We start from the raw sequence: 20,884 nt of genomic DNA, 5'->3' as shown, positions 1-20,884 counted from the left end.
ATAATGATATCTAAACAATCATTGTAGAAACCTGATCATATATGTACGTGTGTGTGATGTTCAAAGGTCTTAGAATTACTTAATAAATAGAATACATTTATGATCCAATGGCTTACATTCATAGGTAAGCCATTTATTTATAGTTTATTATAAGGATACAACTGCTTACATTCATAGGTAAGCCATTTATTCTTAGTTTATTATAAGGATACAGCTGCTTACATTCATAGGTAAGCCATTTATTTATAGTTTATTATAAGGATACAGCTGCTTACATTCATAGGTAAGCCAAAGTGGCACCCTTTATTGAGCTTCAAACATTGAGTTGAAAAAATGGAGCATCTTCGAGCTTCTGGCTACCACCATCAACATCGCACACTTGAATGATAAATTTGAGGCTGGAAGTACCTGAAGGGATGGCAAGTTGAGATACATAGAAGGCTTCTACATGTGCAACTCCGATGTACTCTCGTTCACCTTCAACCTTTCTTCCCGGAGCTCGGATCGACTGTTTCGGTTGTTTCTCGACGTAGATATTGTATGTCTGGTAAGGAGGGTTCTTTCCATCTTTCAGTTTCCAACTAATTTTCAGACTAAGTGTTTTGGAACCTGGAGAACCTCCCCATTCGATGTATTGTCCGTCGACGATCCAGGAAGTAGACGGAGGGAACTCAGTAGGCTTGTCCGAAGTTGAAATCTTAATATGCCCGAGAACCGCAAGGTATTCGACCGGATTCGTGTTTCCAGGCTGGTCAGTGAAGCATACAGCCCGGATTTCTTTCAAAGTGTGTCCGTTCATTGCAATGGTGAACTCTTCTATGTCCCATCCCAGAGCATTGTCTGGCTTTGTAAGTCGATGTGGCACGATCATGTCACTAAATTCGCTCGAGAATCTGTTCGTTCCCCGGGATGCAACAACCAAAGTCGTTTCTCCTCCCGCTTCCGAAGAGAATGTAAGAGAAAGCCCCAATACAGAGTTACCTTGTGATTTTACCTGACGCAGAGGAATACAAAACAATACCATTATCAAAATATTTAGTCACAATGCAAAGCAATAAGTGAAGATAGCTTACAGAGTATGTGAAGTGAACCGGCAAGCCATCCATAACAACTTGTCCCAAAAATAGTCTAGTCGAGAACGTGGCATCGGCTTTGAGAGTTCCTCGAAAGGTGAGGTTTCCTCCTCCGCCGAAGGACGCTTCCATGAAACTACCATTATATCATCTATATACGTAAGTACAAACTTCATATATACATGAAGAAATGGTGTCGATGCAATGGATCGTGTAAACTTACTCCACAAGAACATCAATAGTATTCGGAGTAGAATCATCTGCATACACCACGAAAGGCTGAAAGGTTTGTGAAGAAATGTTATTCCACTTAGTGCTTGACACTAGTACTCCGTCGGCGGAAATATGATTACTACGGCCCTGAACAATTCAAAACATGGTCAATACGCAGGCGATCAGAATTCGAGCGAGATGAATTCGAGTTGGTTGCAACCTGATCAAAGTTCGAAAAGAATGGTAGTGCATCAGGATATTTCTGCACAACATTTCCCATCGATTGCTCTACCAGACCCCACCAACTGCGAAAAGCCATATCTGTTAAGATAATCCAAAACATCATATGAGCAAAGCACACGTAGGGGAAAAAATCATACTGGTTTTGTGCAGTCTGAAAGTTTGGGGGCTGGTTTGTTTCATAAACCCATCCGGGAGCAAATATGGCAGCCGAGACATCACCCTTTACTATTGCATCAAGTGCATCATTTGTCTGTCGGAGGAAGATATATATATACATCACAAATTCACAATGGCATAAAAAATATGGCGTAAGATTCGCATGAAACGTACATGCCATCCTCCCCCACCATACGTTCCCCTTCCGAATACGTCGATCCCCATGTAGACATCGAACTTTCTATCTCCGGCCACCTTTGCGGACTTCTCCGGATAGTCCTCCTGCAATTTACAGAAAAGTTCATATATACAGCAACAAGTAGACTTACGTTTCCGATAGCTTAAACAGCAATACCTGCCACCAATAGTTGGTAAAGATTCCATCACAAACATCAAAGAAAGGTTTATTCACTTCGTTCAGTTGATTCTGATAGCTAATGTAACCATCCATTGCAACGGTATCATACCTGAGCAACCAACAACATTAATCAAATAAAAGTGACAACATATGTTCCAAAACATATTTGCATGATTTGAGTTTGGATTCTCGAACCATATAACCAATGAACCAGGAACCGAGGAGTGCATGGTCTCAGTTAAATGGCTGATAAATTCTTTCAGATTCGGGATTTGGTTGACGTCAATGTTATTCTCTATGTTGAGCTGCAAGTAAGCATTACAAGATTATCTAGTGACATAGGACAAAGCATTAAACATTTCTGTTGTCCAAAATGTTTGAGGTTCGCATTTAACGAGCTCAAGATTTAGGACTTCAGGTTTAGGGTTTCGCATACCAGCCAGCCATCAAAGCCCAAAGCAACAGCAAGCTCTGTCAAGCGCTCAGCATACTTGTGAGCAGACTCCTTGGTCGACAGCATTTCGTGGCAGATAGCATACCCGTCCGGATCTCCGGTGATAAACGTCCCTAATACCTTAGTTTCCAGAGCCATAGGCAATGTGATATATAGAAAGCTCCATTAGTCTTCAACACATCATAATGCAAGAAATAAATTTACTAACATATAAACATTAATTTCAAGTAAAATTAATAATTTTTAAACTTGGTAATTCTTTTATATATATATATATATATATATATATATATATATATATCTTGAAATTAAATTGATTTTATTTAAAATTAATCAGTCACCATTATTTATAAGGTTTTATGTAAAATAAATTATTAACATACAAAAGTAAATAATTAAAAGGGGGAAAAAGAACTGATCTCAAAACTTATATATGAATAATTTAAAATTATTTCAAAATATTTAAAATATATTTCTATAAAAAGTTTATTATACAATAAAAAAGGAAATGACAAAAACAAATTTTAATTATTTTTCTAATAATAAACCACTTCATCATTTTTTTCATATAAAAATACTAATTAAAAAATTAAAATTTTAATGTCATTGACTTAGAACTCACATGACAATGCATTTATATACCATGAATCTCATTAAAAAAAATATTCTTCTTGTAATATTTTAAATTTTTTTTAATTTTAACATTTTATATTATAATTGTTTAATGCGTGATATATAAGATAAATAATTGTGTGGATTGTCACTTTCAAAAATATGAAAAATTTAACGTTGTAGTTAACGTTTTTCTTTAGAAAAATAATAAGAACTAATTTGTTAAAAAAAACATAAACGTTAAAAGTTAAATTTATTCTCGTACCATTTATATTTGATGTCATAATTTTATTTAGTTCAAATAAACCAGATATAATTTAAAAATAAAGGTAATTTAGTTTCATTTTTTATGTGTCATCACTGTTCATGTCATTCATTAATAGTAACATGTAAAAAGGGTTAAATTTTCTCACCATCTCTTATACTTTGGGTAATTTATGAATTTAGTCCCTATAACTAATTTGGTCATTCTTATATATTTTTCAAACTTTAACTTTGATTCAACTATAGTCGTTAAGTGAATCAATTTTCATTATTAGTTCATGTACTATGCATAAGTCGTATATTTAATTTTCGTTTTCCATGTTGATTAGATTAGGTCATTATGTTTTAATCATAACTAAAATTTTAAAATTCAAATAATACGAAATTAAATAATTGAATGTGAAAATAGCATAAAGATTAATAACCAGATTTGATATATATATACACACACATATACATCATCCAACTTAGTTTTTTGAATTATTAAAAAGGTAATTTAGCAACTGACCTTAACTCCATGCCTGTGAGCAGCGTTGGTCCAACAAGGCGGAGGCAAGGTGACCAAATAGTGAGAGAAATAAACAAAAACATCCATCAAAAACCAGTGCCATATGGCATAGGCATCGGCGTTATCTCCACCCTGGACCCACTTGTCGTCCAGGTAACCGCCTTTCATGTCATGGCAAACCAAAACCCTAGGCCTCTGAGTCGAAGCTGAGTTTGGTCGGAGAGGAACACTTGACTTGTTAAAAGGGTAATGAAAAGAAGAGAAGTAAGAGCGAGAGTCAAGTTCTTGAAGGGTCTTGATTGGGTAGGAGATGGGAACGGACGGCTTTGATGGATCGAAGGGCGGTGTGGGGTCGTCGGACTGGACAGACATGATTCGGCCGATGAGTTTGCTTTGATGGTTTTGAGAGGTGGAGAAACATTATAGAACCATGCGGCTTATATAGGAATCTCATTGCACCATGACCCGTCAATGTGTCAAAATTTTATTGGACGGCCACATAATTCGATAAATATTTTATATTATGTATAATGCAAAGTCTTCTTGCCACGTGATAAAATAACTGTAGTCACATAAGAACAAAATTAGTTAGGGGATTTTTCACAATAAAAATATGCATACATCGTGTTGTTTGTCATGTGTGAAACGTTAAATAAAACAAACTTATTGTTAAACCTACCATGCCTTACGAGTGTCAAATATAATTTTAAAATGAATGAATTTGAATTTTAAAGCTATAGCATAGGCATCGGCGTTATCTCCACCCTGGACCCACTTGTCGTCCAGTAACCGCCTTTCATGTCATGGCAAACCAAAACCCTAGGCCTCTGAGTCGAAGCTGAGTTTGGTCGAGAGGAACACTTGACTTGTTAAAAGGGTAATGAAAAGAAGAGAAGTAAGAGCGAGAGTCAAGTTCTTGAAGGGTCTTGATTGGGTAGGAGATGGGAACGGACGGCTTTGATGATCGAAGGGCGGGTGGGGGTCGTCGGACTGGACAGACATGATTCGGCCGATGAGTTTGCTTTGATGGTTTTGAGAGGTGAGAAACATTATAGAACCATGCGCTTATATAGGAATCTCATTGCACCATGACCCGTCAATGTGTCAAAATTTTATTGGACGGCCACATAATTCGATAAATATTTTATATTATGTATAATGCAAAGTCTTCTTGCCACGTGATAAAATAACTGTAGTCACATAGAACAAAATTAGTTAGGGGATTTCACAATAAAAATGCATACATCGTGTTGTTTGTCATGTGTGAAACGTTAAATAAAACAAACTTATTGTTAAACCTACCATGCCTTACGAGTGTCAAATATAATTTTAAAATGAATGAATTTGAATTTTAAAGCTATAGCATTACTCATAGTAATGTGTGATTTTTATATGAAAAATTAGAATGAAAATATGGTATCATAAAAGTAAGGATGAACTGAGGGGGCATGTGGGGTAGTCGCCCCCTAAACGTTTAAATTTTTTTTTATCATGGAATGATACTTTGTCAAAGATTTGGGCTAATACATCCGTTTTAAGAGAATGAAATGTGTGCTAAAATGGATGTAATAGAACAAAACTCAGTCATGACAAATAAAAGCAACGATTTATTGATACGGGTGGATACAAAAATATTTTTTAGGGTGACATACATATATTAATATTACAAGATTTTTATACAGAGTGGACACAAATAAAATTTCAGGGTGAGCATATTCAATAAAAACAATAAGTAATCGAAGAAAATTCAGATTTCAAGGTAAACACAAACTTACCCCGAAAACAATTTACATCCGCCGCTGCTTATTGATTTGTGGTGTTGCTGCCATGAGCTGAAGCCGATATAATTCTATAATTCGAATATATTTTATTAATGTTGTGTAATTAAGGAAAACTCTTGTTTACTTCACTTCTCAATTGCTAGAGTTGACCATATCATCTTAATCTTGTCTTACAACATTCTCCATAACTTCTCTCTGTTGTGTAGATTAAAAATTAGTCAAATTATTCTTTTGATCCCTCCACTATGTGTAGGAATAAGTCTAGGTTCAATGGCGATTCTTTCACAGCTGATAGGATTTTCAATCTGGTGTTATTGCAGGTCGGGTTTTGGGCTAAGATTTTATGGCCGTCTCTGGTTCCTCACGTGATTGATTTTGTGCGTACTCCAGATTCCATTATCTCGGGCTAATTTTATTCAATTTTCAGTATTGTGTCTGGTTTCGATAGTTCAGTGCTGTCTTTCTCCTTATTTCTCATGCAGAATATCTATGTTCGCCGATTCTGCTCTCTTTAGATATGCGAGGAGTTTTCAGTAGTGGTTGGGTTTTGGGCTAAGTTCTGATGGCCGTCACTGGTTCCCAATGTTCTTGATTTCGTGAGCTGTCCTGATTTTGGTATCTGTGGGCGAGATTTATGACTATGCATGTGGTATTTACTGGATTCGATAGTTTCATGATTTAGTTCGCTTGGTCGCTCCAAAATCTACTGTCTTCTCACTGGTTCGGCGCTGATGCTTCATGATATGTCTTCAGTCTCAGTAAACTTCAATTCTGGTGGTATTGGGATAGCTTGTTTGACTCGAGTAGTCCACTACCTGGTTTATGTTTATGTCCGTGCTTGAGGCCGGAGGATCCTTCTGTAGTAAGGGTGATATCTTCTTTGGATGCATTGTGTGATCCTGTTGAATTCGAACCTATATTCTGGATGCTTTTTGGATTGATGTGCGTGATGCCAAACATTCTTATTCGGTTATGTTGCAGCAACTGAGCACTCCCATTTCTGAGTGCTGGCTAGTGATTAAGTACAGGAAGTTGTTCCTTGTTCGTGTAGTCGTTATGTTTTATTTGGGATGTGAAGTCTGATTTTCTATCATGTTGGATTGAGGATTGTGGTAGGCAGGGGGTTGGTTTGTTTACTGTAAGTATTCGTGTGTCAATTTCTTTACCACCCCATAGTTTACTCTTTTTCCTCCATTTAGGGATAGAGAGGTTTTTTAATGAGGACATGGTGGTGGTGTACTTTGTATCATTTCTTAATACAAAGTATCATCTTTCAAAAAAATTAACTGACATGAAATTCTCTATCATTTGGTACCAATATTGTTAGGTGAAGACGCTTGTGTGTTGAGATTAGATGATTAGGGTTTAGGGAGGGTTTGGTGATTATTTTTAAAGTATGTATAATGATTAAAATTATTTGTACATGCATATATAAGGTTTGGACATACTAGGGTTTGTGAGAATGATGGGATTTTGATTCAATTTGATGTTGTGATGATTGGAAATGCACAAATTTAATCATAGGAGGTTGAATTCATACTTGAAATTGAACAAACAACCCCCCTTAGGTGACATGAAGCATTCGACCATAGGGAAGAAATTGGGGGGGGTTATTGAAAAATTTCCGATCGGTTAGAAATGATATTAGAAGTATTCTTTGTGAATTGGAGATTGATTTGGATCAATTTGGAACCTTGAAAATGTAAAAGGGCTATTTTACAAGTTTTAAGAATTGGGGGACATGGTTGTTTAAATATGAGTTTTGGTGTGTTCAATGTTAATTTTTAATATTGAGATGCTGGAAAATTAAGATTGGAAAGTTATTTAGAATCAAATTTCAAAATTTGGTAAAATTTGGGGTGGAATTCAAAAAGTCCAAGAAAATAGGGGACTTGTTTACAAGTTATTAAATGTAAGAGTATCATTTGTGTAAATTATGGTAATGCTGGAAATTTGTATTGGTTTGCCGATTTTTGGAATTTAATATTGAATTGGGGTTGAATTACAAGTTTATTAAATTAGATGGTTAAAATTGAATTTGCATCAAGCTTTCGAGGGCTCATTCAAGACTTACTCGAACTATTACTCAACAAAGAATACGAGCTTTGGTTTCAGCTCATCGGGATAGAGATAGAAAAAAAAGAGATTTTCGTGTTTGTGGATTACTCGAATAAATGTAGTAATTCGCGAAATATGGGTATCCTATAGCTATAGTAGATTGATACACAATTTGTACATGAAACAATTGCTTCTTAATAGTAAAATACTTGCACAAATAGCTATCTCAAATAGGAATTGTCTTTATATGATTTCCAACTAGATTATAAAATAAGGATATCAGAAGGAATCCAACGAAATGCTTTAAATGAAATAGGTTCCCTAGAGAATGAACTCGGGGAAGGAAGAGTATAAATTAATATGATAAAAAAAATTCTGATAAAGTCATCAAAACAAGATGAGTGAAAACGCTCAATAAAAAATGATTTCTTTTTCTTCTCTAACCGGATTCGATTCTTTTATTTATTTATTTATTTATTTTTTCTTAAGACACAGCAATTTTGATTATCATATTTTTTGAATAAAGCATCAACCTATGTTTATACTTTTGAATTAATTTAAGGGGTAAGCCTATTTATTTATGGTTCTAAGAGCAGTAGTTATAGCGGTTGACTCACTTCTTTCAAATTGTTTCTCATTATTAAGAAAGGGTAACGAAGATAAAAATACGAGCTTGTTTTATAGCAATAGTAATTAATCGTTGTTTTAATATCAATCTATTTACTTGCCTAGATGATATTTTCCTTGTTCACTAATAAATCAAATAATTCTTAGTTATAGATATAACTATGAAGTATGTAATTAGTTATAGATATAACGCATATTTTATTTATATATTTATATATAATATATATTAATTATTATATTATTAATATTATTACAGATATTTTAATTTATTCTGTAATTTAATTTGAATTTTATACAATCAAAATAGGATTTTAGAAAAGAAATAGGATTCTTTTTAGAAATAAGGAATAAAATTTAATAAATATTTATCGAAGAGACTATAACTAATCCAATCTTAAAGAGAAAATAAACTAAAAGAATACAAAAAGGTTATAGCAAAGCATAGTAGTCATTGGTGTAGTGATTGATGATATCAACCTTTTAAACAATAAAGAAAAATAACCTCATAAGATAGAAGAGAAATAAGAAAACTAAAGAGTATTTTTTTTAATTAATCTATAGTAAATATAAGATAATATCTGTTTAAAGATAACTCGCAACCTTTTGAGATTGAACGTTTACACACAAGGCATTTATAGTGCTTGAACCTAAATTCTCAAATAATAACAATAATTCTTTTACCACATAGGCTACTTGATTTATGCAACTAAGGGGTATTTCAATGTGTAGTAATTGATTATTTTGACAAAATGACAATGGAAATGTGCCATAATTGGGCATATAAAGCCTCAAATTGAATGTGAAAGTAATGTCGGCTCAAATGAAGCCCTAATAAAATAGACCAAAAGGTTAAGGAAGCAGCCCAAATACTTTTGACAATCATTGGAACTTTGAAGCATTCCTAAGGTTGTAGGATAACTTTTGGACAAGGTCTATGCATCAAATGGGCTACACTGGCGTGTTTACAATGAAGTTCTTGTTAAGATGAATATTTGATTTGAATTCAATCGGTTTCAATTTGATTCGACAATAAAAAGTAGAGATGAGCAATATGCATAATCTGCGAAAAGCTAGCCGACCAAGATATGACTACATACATGGATTAGGTACTTTGGGAACCAAGGCCAATATGCTAGAGTTAAACTTGTCTATTACTAAATACTTAATTTGGGATTATACAACTTATCTATTGTTGTATACATAATATGTGATTCTACAACTTGTCTATGACTACACATGATTTTTTTACAAATGAAGGCTGAGTTAATAGCAAAGAGTCTTCCTTCTCCACTAGTCCATGTCCAGGTGGAGTAGGCGATGAATATTGGCAAACGGGTAGTCAAAGTCCGACCGGTCAAGAGGGGACATATGATTTAGATGAGCTATCGTCAGCAGCGTCGTTCGTTTCACGCTGGATATATTTAAAGGTGATCTGCCAATGGCGAAGGAGGACACGGGAGATGACAGAATCCAGACAACTTCTTTGTTGTCCATCTCAACTGTTATACGTTTGAACCCTCGGCGTGGAGAATAGAACAATGACAAAGCTGGGACAATATCCGGAGAGACAAACTCCATCCAAATTGAGAAATATGCCGCCTTCGGGTTTTTCCATCTTGGCTTGGTTCACGGTTCAGTCGGTGTTAAGCTTGACTGTTCTATGAACCGGGGGGCTTCCAGACCTGATTATTGTTCCTATGGTTGGCACCTGGAAGGGTAGACGAGTGCCTCGCTTTGATGGATTGAACCCTAGACTTTACGAAGCGGATAATGGCCTGGGTGGTCCAGATCTCGCCTTCGAACACAAAGCTGCGACGTTGCTTCCATAGTCTCCACAGCATAATCCAATAATACACATCAACCTGAAAGTCAACGAAGGATTTAGATTAGATTTCAACCAATGGAGAAAATTAAGGGAAAAGAAACTCCCTGTCAGATGAGGCGGGATGATTTGCGTCCACACCGACACCATACGGGTGGTGGAGCAATCCCGAAGAATGTAATAGGTTATCCGTGTACTATTCTGGCATACGGGACAGCCGGAGTCCGTCGTAAGTCCTCAATTATGATGTCAAATCTGTAATAAATAAATATTTATGGAGCCCAAAAAATCCACACATCTTAGTGAAAAGTGAAAGGCCTCCACTTATCAACATAATGAAAATGTTAGTCTAATAGACATTTGCCACGCCCTCTACTTCTGAAAGATACTTTCCCCATCACTTTTCTTGGGATGCCTTTCTTTTCCAACACATCTCACCATTTAAAAAACAAATAATTAACCATGGTATGGTTGAGTCGAGTCAAGTCATTCGAGTTAATGAGTTTTATTTAATAATTCAAGTTGATTTAAAAAAAATTCAAATCGAGTCAAGTTTTTGAGTTACTATTTAAAATTTAATTGTAAATATTTATAATATTATGATATTATTTTATTACAATTTAAATGGGTTTTTATAACCATATATACACATGTATTTTTTTCATTTTTTTCATATGCGATACATATCACAAATTTGAGGACTCGATTTAAACTTAAAATTTAGTCAACTAATTGCTAAAAATTTTGAATTATTCGAATTTTATTTTACAACTTAATTTGAACTTGAAAATTTTCGAGTCGAGTCGACTTTATGAAATTACAACTCGAAGTCAATTCGAGTCGAATCGAAAAAATTCAAATCTTCGAATTGAGTCAAGTTTTACTCCCCTAAATTATGGTATCCATTGAAAACAGCAACAGAAAAGGGGGAAACGATGCTAGATAATTTTCTGATTTAAGTGAAAACAACTTTCAATGTGTTAAGATTATTCAATTATCATATAAAGAACATTAATGTAAGAGAAATTAGATCTATTCCATCCTTAATTTTTTTAAAAGGGACATCTATTTGTCAAATACTCCTACACAATTAAATAATCATTTTCGACATATTCTATCCTTATTTTTTAAAATTGATCACAATAGCATAAATAAAAGAGCAATTTTTAATAACAATCTCTTTGAAAAGGATGATTTATAAATGAAAGAGAGAGAGAGAGAATTGCATCATTAACAATATTCCATCTTCTTTGTCCTTTTCTTTAACTTTTGAGGGCAAAAGGACAATCAGACTAAGAATCAAACGGTAAATAGTTACAAGCAGCCATTAAGATCACAAATGGGATATCTCCACGAGCCTGCCACACTCCCACCTTCCACCTCCTCATCTTCATCGTCCACGTGTCTTCCATCCAATGGCGTTACCATCCCTACCCATCCTTTTTATTCCTCTGCTGATCCGCCGTCCCTCATGCACCCATCTCCTTCTCCTTCAATTGTTTGTTTTAAAGTCTCTGTTTTTATTCACCCTTTTCATCAAAAAGCTTCCTTTTCTGTTAGCCATGTTGTTGAAAGCTTCCCCTGCTTTTTCTTTGTTGAAGAATCCGACTGTGGAGAATCGGGTACTCCTGTTTTCCTCTCTATCTTGTCCAAAAAACAGGTCTGGGTCTGGGTTCGGTTCCGTTGTTTGTGCGACCAAAGGAGCCAACAGCAACCCATTAACCGGTGTCATTTTCGAGCCCTTTGAGGAAGTGAAGAAGGAGTTTGATCTGGTCCCATCTCAGCCTCAAGTGTCCCTGGCTCGTCAAAAGTATTCGGATGAATGTGAAGCCGCCATCAATGAACAAATCAAGTTGGCTTCTCTTTTTCTTTTTTATGATTTGATCTTCAATTCATGTTTCTTTTATCGTGGATTATGGTATGCGCGTTTATGTTTGGTCTTAAATCTTACACAATTTGTATTTGTTTATGAAATGACAGTGTGGAGTACAATGTTTCCTATGTGTACCATGCTATGTTCGCTTACTTCGACAGGGACAACGTTGCGCTCAGAGGCCTTGCCAAGTAATTCTTGCTGAAATTTCTCAGTTTTGGTACCCTTTTTGGTGGAACTGAGCTAATTATAGGTTTTCTTTGAATAGGTTCTTTAAGGAATCTAGCCTAGAAGAGAGAGAACATGCTGAGAAATTGATGGAATACCAGGTTATTTGTCTATGCTGTTGTCGGTGTTGTTATTCTTTATCATGTAATATCATTTCCTTATTCTCCTTCTATTTTCACAGAATAAGCGAGGCGGAAAAGTGAAGCTGCAGTCCATACTGATGCCCTTCTCGGAGTTTTATCATGTAGAGAAAGGAGATGCCTTATATGGTGAGTTGAATTTGGATGTCTGATGTGTTTATTATAAGTCATCGTGTCAACATGCACTGTTAATGCCTAATCGGACTGCATGATAGTGTCTATCTGTCTGATAAGTCGATTTCGGTTGCTGTTACTCTATGATGTTATGCATACATAAACAAAACAATGAACTGTGGATTCATGTTTGCAACCATATATGTATGGAAATTTGTATATTCGATGTTTGTTACATATGTTAGAAACTGAAACGATGCGTTAGGCTGTTGTTACTTCCTCAGAACTGTAGATTTTGTTGTGATAACGTCTAATAAGTCGGTTTCAATTACTTGGTTCAGCAATGGAGCTTGCCTTGTCCCTGGAGAAACTAACGAATGAAAAGCTATTGAACTTGCACGGTGTAAGACTTTTCCCTCTTTTGCTATTAACCATCCGGTTCCGGTCGAGCTTTTTGATTTCTCAACCTGTTGATAAACTCTAAGATCTAATTGATTTGGAGTATGAAGTCAATGAGCTGATTGGCCAACACATTGCTGAAACAGGTGGCTGAGAGGAACCATGATGTGCAGCTGACGCATTTCGTTGAAAGCGAGTACTTAGCCGAGCAGGTATGCATGCAACTCTCGACCTTTTTCGTTCACGATCGCCGAAATCAGAACAGATGGTCATGATCTTGCTTTCTATGCAGGTGGAGGCCATCAAGAAAATATCAGAATATGTGGCTCAGTTGAGAAGAGTTGGCAAAGGACATGGTATGAAACTGAACTTCTCTTTGTTGTTGTTGTCGCCGTCTCACAATTTGTTACTTGTTCGGTAAACTTATTTGGTCATTGGATAATTTGTATGTTCAGGGGTGTGGCACTTTGATCAGATGCTCCTCCACGAGGGAGCTGCTGCATGAAATCCGAGATAAAAGTCGCTGCTTGCTTTCGGTATCAGAGGGTCGATCTATAGGGGCCTGTACCCGTAGTATAAGCGTTTGAGAGATTTTGCTTGCAAGTTTTATGAGTAGTTTAGAAGCTTTGTGTCGATCTATCGACATTAATGACTGTTTTCTTCTGTTAAATGCTCTGCAGAGTTATCCGATAGCTCGAAATAATATTGAGAAGGACTAGAACCTAATCACAAGTAGGGTTCATTTGAAGTTTCTATGAATGCACATTGTCAATGAGCAAATGACCATTTACTTGTCAAAGTCTTATATGTGATTGAAGATAGCATTGTCCTAACGTGAAAACCAAGAGTTAATACGAAAAAATCGAGAACCGAAACAAATTCAATCCGAAAAATTCAAGAAATCGGATAGAATCAAGCTGATCTTTCCCATGGCTCAACTGAGAGGGTTTTTCCGGTTGAAATTGACCTCTCCCATGGCTGTCACCGATCTCTGGCTAAAATGTGTTCATTTTGTTGTTTTGAAATTGGCCTTTTAAACTGGGGATAGCTGTTGGACTTTAATTCCCAAAGGCACTAGACCATGTCTAAAAATGGATATCAATTCTCAAACTCAATTATACGTTTTAGGAGGAAATTAAAATGTAATTTTATCATTGTATCAATCTGTAATTCTATATTTATAAAGGACTTGAAAATATTTTCTTCCTCTCCCTAAGATAGAATTGAAAATAATATTAATCCACACTTCGTTTCAAATGAACTCATTTTACATGTTAATTTAATCGGGTGGAATATTAGATTTTTTAAATAATATGCTCGTATCTTAATATTATGAAGAGTAAATCAAATTAAGATAATTATCTTTATTATAAATCTCCCAAATTATAAAACGGTCATCTAAATTTAAAATATTATAAAATTGTCATTAAAATTTCTGAATTATTATAAATGGTCCTGAAAATGAAATTTTGATAAATTAATAATATTATATATATATATATATATATATTTGAAAAATCATATTATTTTGGTGTTCATTGACCTTGAGAAGGCTTATGATAGTGTTCCCCGCGATACGATCTGGAAGACTTTGGAAACGAGACGAATCTCAACTGCTTATATCCGGGCGATTCGTGATATGGACTGTAGATCTACTACATACGTCAGGACTACAGTTGGCGATACCGAGGCATTCCTGGTTGAAATCGGACTCCACCAGGGGTCGGCTCTTAGCCCTTACATCTTCGCCTTGATTATGGACGACATCTATTGTGCGACACCAGACGGTGTACCATGGTGTATGCTTTTCGCTGACGACATTGTCTTAGTTGCTGAAACAAAATCTGAGTTGAATAGTAGACTGGCTACCTGGAAGACTGCTTTGGAAGAAAAAGGTCTAAGGATCAATATTGAAAAGACAAAGTATTTATGTTCAAACTTCAGTGGGGACCAAAATGATGAAGATGTAGAAGTATGCATAGAAGGACACGTTCTCCCCTCAAACGATTGTTTCAAGTACCTAGGGTCTATGATACATAAAGATGGGGTGTAGATGATGACGTTACACACCGTATAAAGGCGGGATAGCTAAAGTGGAGGGCTGCAACTGGAGTTTTGTGTGACAAGAAGGTGCCTCTAAAACTTAAGGGAAAATTTTATAGAATGGCAATAAGACCAGCGCTGTTGTATGGATCAGAATGTTGGGCAATCAAGAAGGATCACGTAAGGAGGATAGAGGCCGCAGAAATGAGAATGCTTCGATGGACATGTGGTAGGACTCTGTGGGATATGGAAACAAACTCTGCTATTAGGATATCCTTAAGGGTGGTGTCTGTTTCCGAAAAATTGAGGGAGGGAAGACTACGGTGGTTTGGGCATGTCCTTAGGCGACTACCGTCGGATGCGGTCAGGAGGGTAGAGTCGATTACAGTCGACGGTGCCAGAAGGAGATGACGACCAAGGCGGAAGTGGGAAGACTGCTTGAGATCTTATTTGATGGATTTAGCCCTTACCGAGGACATGACCTCTGATAGGAAAGTATGGAGACTTAAGATTAGGGTAGTCGAGTAGTGTGGGTCACATCTATAGGGTGTATCATCTCTGTCTTTTTTTAATGCCTTTGTAGTAATTTCCATGACTTCTATTTTTTATACGTTTCTGTATCGGTATTTATGAAGGCTTAGAACTGGGCTTCCTATCGTTGACTTCTGTGTATCATTCTCTTCACTATTAAATTTAGTCGGGTCTTATGTTTCTGTCTATATGCAGATATTTTTTCGCAGGGATTTATTTGCAGGGATTACTTCCCATTACAGACGCGCATATGATATTAATGATATTAATGACTGCATATGAATACTGTTTAACTATGTATTTATTTATACATGCATTGCATTTTATCTATATTTTTAATTTTCTGACTGCCGGAGGTCTTCCACGGAAGGTACTCTCAACCTGGCGTTGGGGGCAGCCTACTACCCTACCTCCCCCTTACCCCATTGCATATGGGAATTGGGTTTTGTTGTTGTTGTTGTATATTATTTTGGAGAAAAAACTAAACATTAAGTATTGTTTTGGAAATTTTAAAAATTTAGATATTAAAAAGGATCAAAGCTTATAATTTATGTACTAAATGCTTAGTTTACCCTTTATTTTATTAATTGACTTGAACATGAACCTCTCATAAATGCTTAGTTTACCCTTTATTTTATTAATTGACTTGAACATGAACCTCTCAAGTATGCATGTGATTTAGTAAAGATTCCAGCCAAGCACCACCAAACTATTTCATTCAATCCTTCAATGTTTCCCTCTTTTCACTCCATTTATTTTATTTTTAAAAAGTTTAGGTAATAAAAATATATAATTTTTAAATTTTAGTTAAAATATATGCATTTAAAATACGAATAAATCTAATTTCACGTTTAATATGTACACATATGCAATGAATGAACGTATGACAATGTCATATATATAATAACATTACTGGTTAATTTAATAAACTTTTACAGTTTTATGAAAGTCATGACGCTGCATTAACACAAAATTAGTAAGTAGTTGATAATATACGTACGATAACAAATAATAAGGTGTTAGATTATTATATATGCATTTAATGAAGCAATTTACAAGTAAAGGTTTCCCTTTGGTTCTAAGGTTTTACCTTAACTAATCTAGATTGAATCGAGTTATACACCTGGTTTTAGTGGGTGAGTCTCTCAGCGGAGATTTTCTGCATACACAAAAACTCGAACCCGAAACATTACTTAAGTGATATCAAGCTACTAACCACTTGAACCAATCCCGTTGGTTAATAAAATCTTCCTGTCTCTTTCTAATGAAAATTATACCCAATTGAGTCTTACTTCAATTATTATTATCTCTTTTATTATAAAAATAATAATTTTGAATGTATTTAAATATATAATATTTTTTTATTTAAGACTACAAGAAATTTATTGTATATGAATTTATATTACTTTAATAAAATGCATAATTTTAATATTAAAATATCATTATTAATGTTGATATGTAACAAAGTTTACCGTTAATTAAAATTTTAATGTTATAACTTTTGTAGTCTAACTAAAATAAAATAAAAAAATTAGGAACTAAAGCATAATTTATCGCATAAATTATAAAATAATCATTATTAACACATATTTAATGTTTGAATTTATTAAATAAAATAATTGAATATAGTTAAGATATATACATGTATATGAATATCACACTTTAATGATAAGAAATTATAATTATAAGAAAAAAATAACATTCCTTTTTATTATAAATTATAAATGATTATAATTAAATAATAATATATAATAAATTTTAATAATTAACCTTTTAGTCTAATTCAATCAATATTCCAAGTTTTTATTATTATTTTTAGATTTTTAACACTCCAGTTCGTAGTGATTCATTGTATATTTCATTTTAACCTATCAATTTATTTATTCTTTAATTTAAAATAGAATACAAGTCAAGTCATCCATGGACCACCAGTCATGACTTAACCCAACTGTCCATTGATAATTTGCCAGCTTTTCCTTTCATTTTTACCAGCTTCTCTTCCGGCAATCACTTCTGCCTTTGCCTCTGTTAATAGGAAACCTTTGGAAATTTCAAAGAGAAAAGCTTTCAATTCACTACAGTCTTTTAGTGTACCAGCACGCGTTTTCTACTCTCTCGGTTGCGTTAATATCTTCCATCTCAGTGTTTGAATTAAGCTTCCATATCAAAACAACAAGGAAAGAAGATGATTGTGAACAAGACCTGGAAGTTTGTAAGATTAAAACAAGATTTTGGAGTTGTTATCGTGCTGTTTTTCCTATGTCAAACTTTGGGTTGCTGGTCGTTGAGTGAAGATGGTAACTTTTCTTCTTCTTCTTGCTCTTCTTCTTATTTTCTTTTTAAGTTCTGGGTTTTGTTTGTTTCTCGAGAAAATGGTTGAAAAAAAGATGTTCTGTTGATGGATGCAGGGTTGGCTTTGTTGAGACTGAAAGAGAAAGTGGTGAATGATCCATTTGGTGCTTTGTGGGATTGGAAGAAAGAAGAAGGAGAAGTTGACCATTGTTCCTGGTTTGGTGTCCAATGCTCTGATGATGGCAAAGTTGTTGTTTTGTAAGTATTTCTTTCCCTTTTCGTGTTTGGTTACTAAGAAAAGAAAGGAAAAAAATTGATGGATGGGATTGAAATGCAGGAACTTGAAAGATCTTTATCTTGAAGGAACATTAGCACCTGAGCTTGGAAACCTAGCTCACATCAAGTCTATGTAAGTACCTATGACTTCATTTTTACTCATATCTCTGAATACATGAAAAAACTTTGGAAAAAATATAACTATATCCATGTTTGATACATACTTGTATTCGACACTCGCATTTCCGAATAACATATACCAAAAACAAGGTCCATGCTTTTACTTTCTTCAATTCAGAAGTGTGATTTTATTTTCCCCAGAAATTTAAGGAACAACCGTTTTACTGGGAAAATCCCAGAAGGAATTGGAGAACTGAAGGAATTAGAGGTGTTAGACTTGGGATATAATAACTTGAGTGGACTAATTCCACTTCAACTTGGTTCCACTTTGTCACTAACAGTTCTGTAAGTCGGCGATTTCGAACAATTCAATCCTCGATTCAAGGAGATTTTCTAAGCCAAAATCAGTTTTAATGACTTTTTCTGCATATTGTTGCAGCTTAGTAGACAATAATGAGCTTCTAGATCAACCATTGGAGGCTACTAAATCCACTTGCAACCAAAGGTGTGCCATCATATTTGAGAATAACTCGTGTACTTGTGTCGTGTTCGTATTATAGTATGTATCGATTTTGTTTAAACCTTGTTGATTTATCTGATAGGGAGCTAGGCGAATCTAAATATGTTGCAAAAAGGAAACTAGTGCAGAAAATGCCGGCAATTCCTGCAATGCCACCAAAATCACACCTTTTATTCAATGAACATTCTGCTGCACGTCGAGGTCGAAATTCTCCTCCATCTTTGAAGTCTTCCGCAAATCGTACATCGGCAAGAGATGCTCCCTCAACTTCTAAGCCTTCTGCAAATCGTACATTGGCAAGAGGTCCTCAGAAGAAACAATGGTCCACTACTCTGGCTCGGTCTCCTTCTCCTTCAGATAAGAAAGTATCACCTGATGCTTCTGCTCCATCCCATTCAAATTCACATCATCAAACTGCAATACTGGCTGGAGCCATAGGGGGTACCATATGTCTTCTGATATTAATAGCCATTGCTTATCTCTTTAAAACATCCAAGGTGTCTCCTGTGAAACCTTGGAAAACAGGGTTAAGTGGAAAGCTTCAGAAAGCATTTGTGACTGGTAATTCTTCTACTCCGTTGCAAAACTATAAGCTAGACAACGTTATTTCAAGGGTTGATTGCACCTTATTATGTATGATCAAATTGCACTCATTTTCAGGTGTACCGAAGCTGAAGAGATCAGAGCTGGAAGCAGCCTGTGAAGATTTCAGCAATGTAATATGTTCTTCAACAATTGGCACTGTCTACAAAGGGACACTGTCCAATGGGGTTGAAATAGCAGTGGCCTCTTTCCCAGCGAAATCTGCCAAAGATTGGTCAAAGAACTTGGAAACACAGTTCAGAAACAAGGTATCGTACTGCTAGAATCCATGTAGATACACTCCATTGATGTGTTCTTATGGTTTGATTTAACTATTTCTTGGTTAATGTTCTCAGATTGACACATTGTCGAAAGTGAACCACAAAAATTTTGTCAACCTTCTCGGATATTGCGAGGAAAATGAGCCTTTTACTAGGATGATGGTCTTTGAATACGCCCCTAGTGGCACTCTCTTTGAGCATTTACACAGTAAGTACCTAATGGTTGCAGGCATTTGCCATTTACCTTTCCCTTTGGTGTTTGTTAACATTGTAGCCTTGATATTGCAGTTCAAGAATCTGAGCACTTAGACTGGATGATGAGGCTGAGAATCATATTGGGGATGGCTTACTGCCTCGAGCACATGCACCAGCTGAACCCACCGATACCGCAAAAAAACCTCTCGTCCTCAGCTGTTGTTCTAACAGAGGACTATGCAGCCAAAATCTCAGACCCATGTTTCACCAACCTGTCTGATACCCCACCAGCTACACTAGGAAGCAATGTCTACACATTTGGTGTATTACTATTCGAAATGGTCACAGGTAGGATGCCTTACATGGTGGACAATGGCTCATTCGATGACTGGGCGTCACACTATTTGAGAAACGAGCAAGCCCTCGTGGAGACGATCGATCCTACCCTAAAATCTTTTGACAAGAAGCAAGTTGAGGACATTGGTGAGGTCATAAAAGCTTGTGTTCACCCTGAACCTGGACAAAGACCGAATATGAGAGAAGTTAGTAATAGGTTGAGAGAGATCACTGCAATTACACCTGATGGTGCCACACCAAAACTTTCTCCTCTTTGGTGGGCTGAGCTTGAGATTATGTCTGCTGAAGCAAGCTAAGAGGTGGTGAGATTTTAAACGTTTTATCGATCTTATGCAGGTCGGTAATGGTCGTACTTTATTGGTGTGTACCTCAAGTGTCTCTGTTTATCCGTTTAACGGTCTAAGCATAGACTAACCGGTGAACGGCCACAGGAAGGCAACTCTCGGAAGTATTTAACTAGTAATGGTTGTACTTATTAATAGGCTAATGGAAACTCTGCCGTAGTAACGTATATACTTGAGATGGCCAGCAAAAATCTGGGGAATCTTGCCATTCTGATTATTCATTGTTACATTCATTCATGCAACTTTGAATTGATTGCTGACAGTTTTGCAATCTTTCATGCTTGTATTGAAGGTTTTTTTTTTTTATTTCCAAGAGATTTTGAAAAAAAAAGAGTTATTGTTTTTCATTGATCGGAAAAGAAGAATTTGCAAAGAGTTACAGTCAGAGGATCAGCTTGAATTTAAAGTTGATGGATGAAA

General features: G+C 35.5%; 3 protein-coding genes across 3 annotated transcripts; 2 read left to right on the top strand and 1 right to left on the bottom strand.

Annotated features, from left to right (window-relative positions):
• Window positions 1-218: 218 nt before the first annotated feature.
• On the bottom strand, window positions 219-4,280 carry LOC120176452 (cytosolic endo-beta-N-acetylglucosaminidase 1-like). The gene is made up of 10 exons (XM_039182881.1): window positions 3,882-4,280; window positions 2,480-2,617; window positions 2,239-2,348; window positions 2,041-2,152; window positions 1,860-1,967; window positions 1,667-1,779; window positions 1,507-1,591; window positions 1,297-1,433; window positions 1,074-1,209; window positions 219-994 (listed from the first exon to the last, which is right to left on the bottom strand). The coding sequence occupies exons 1-10, from the start codon at window positions 4,251-4,253 to the stop codon at window positions 314-316; spliced, it is 1,992 nt and encodes a 663-aa protein (XP_039038812.1). The 5' UTR covers window positions 4,254-4,280; the 3' UTR covers window positions 219-313.
• Window positions 4,281-11,569: 7,289 nt separating this feature from the next.
• LOC120176500 (ferritin-3, chloroplastic-like) lies at window positions 11,570-13,668 on the top strand. The gene is made up of 8 exons (XM_039182929.1): window positions 11,570-12,021; window positions 12,150-12,233; window positions 12,311-12,371; window positions 12,452-12,539; window positions 12,866-12,927; window positions 13,070-13,135; window positions 13,216-13,279; window positions 13,379-13,668. The coding sequence occupies exons 1-8, from the start codon at window positions 11,585-11,587 to the stop codon at window positions 13,426-13,428; spliced, it is 912 nt and encodes a 303-aa protein (XP_039038860.1). The 5' UTR covers window positions 11,570-11,584; the 3' UTR covers window positions 13,429-13,668.
• Window positions 13,669-17,505: 3,837 nt separating this feature from the next.
• LOC120176671 (inactive receptor-like serine/threonine-protein kinase At2g40270) lies at window positions 17,506-20,672 on the top strand. Its single transcript, XM_039183053.1, has 9 exons — window positions 17,506-17,794; window positions 17,906-18,047; window positions 18,127-18,198; window positions 18,387-18,530; window positions 18,625-18,690; window positions 18,788-19,266; window positions 19,366-19,556; window positions 19,644-19,776; window positions 19,857-20,672. The coding sequence occupies exons 1-9, from the start codon at window positions 17,683-17,685 to the stop codon at window positions 20,414-20,416; spliced, it is 1,899 nt and encodes a 632-aa protein (XP_039038984.1). The 5' UTR covers window positions 17,506-17,682; the 3' UTR covers window positions 20,417-20,672.
• Window positions 20,673-20,884: the final 212 nt, after the last annotated feature.

Source organism: Hibiscus syriacus, unplaced genomic scaffold, assembly GCF_006381635.1.
Source record: "Hibiscus syriacus cultivar Baekdansim isolate YM2019G1 unplaced genomic scaffold, ASM638163v2 tig00112249_pilon, whole genome shotgun sequence".
NCBI lineage: Eukaryota > Viridiplantae > Streptophyta > Magnoliopsida > Malvales > Malvaceae > Hibiscus > Hibiscus syriacus.
The sequence above is the reverse complement of the archived record's forward strand: the minus strand, read 5'-3'. Positions and strand labels throughout refer to the sequence as shown.

Coding starts and splice junctions, on each gene's coding strand:
- LOC120176452 (XM_039182881.1), bottom strand. CDS start 4,253: ATGTCTGTCCAGTCCGACGACCCCACACCGCCCTTCGATCCATCAAAG. Junction 2,349..2,479: donor TGGGCTTTGATGGCTGGCTG/GTATGCGAAACC, acceptor GCTTACTTGCAG/CTCAACATAGAGAATAACAT. Junction 995..1,073: donor CGGTTCACTTCACATACTCT/GTAAGCTATCTT, acceptor CCTCTGCGTCAG/GTAAAATCACAAGGTAACTC.
- LOC120176500 (XM_039182929.1), top strand. CDS start 11,585: ATGGCGTTACCATCCCTACCCATCCTTTTTATTCCTCTGCTGATCCGC. Junction 12,372..12,451: donor AGAAATTGATGGAATACCAG/GTTATTTGTCTA, acceptor CTATTTTCACAG/AATAAGCGAGGCGGAAAAGT. Junction 13,136..13,215: donor GCGAGTACTTAGCCGAGCAG/GTATGCATGCAA, acceptor CTTTCTATGCAG/GTGGAGGCCATCAAGAAAAT.
- LOC120176671 (XM_039183053.1), top strand. CDS start 17,683: ATGATTGTGAACAAGACCTGGAAGTTTGTAAGATTAAAACAAGATTTT. Junction 18,531..18,624: donor ACTTTGTCACTAACAGTTCT/GTAAGTCGGCGA, acceptor ATATTGTTGCAG/CTTAGTAGACAATAATGAGC. Junction 19,777..19,856: donor TCTCTTTGAGCATTTACACA/GTAAGTACCTAA, acceptor TTGATATTGCAG/TTCAAGAATCTGAGCACTTA.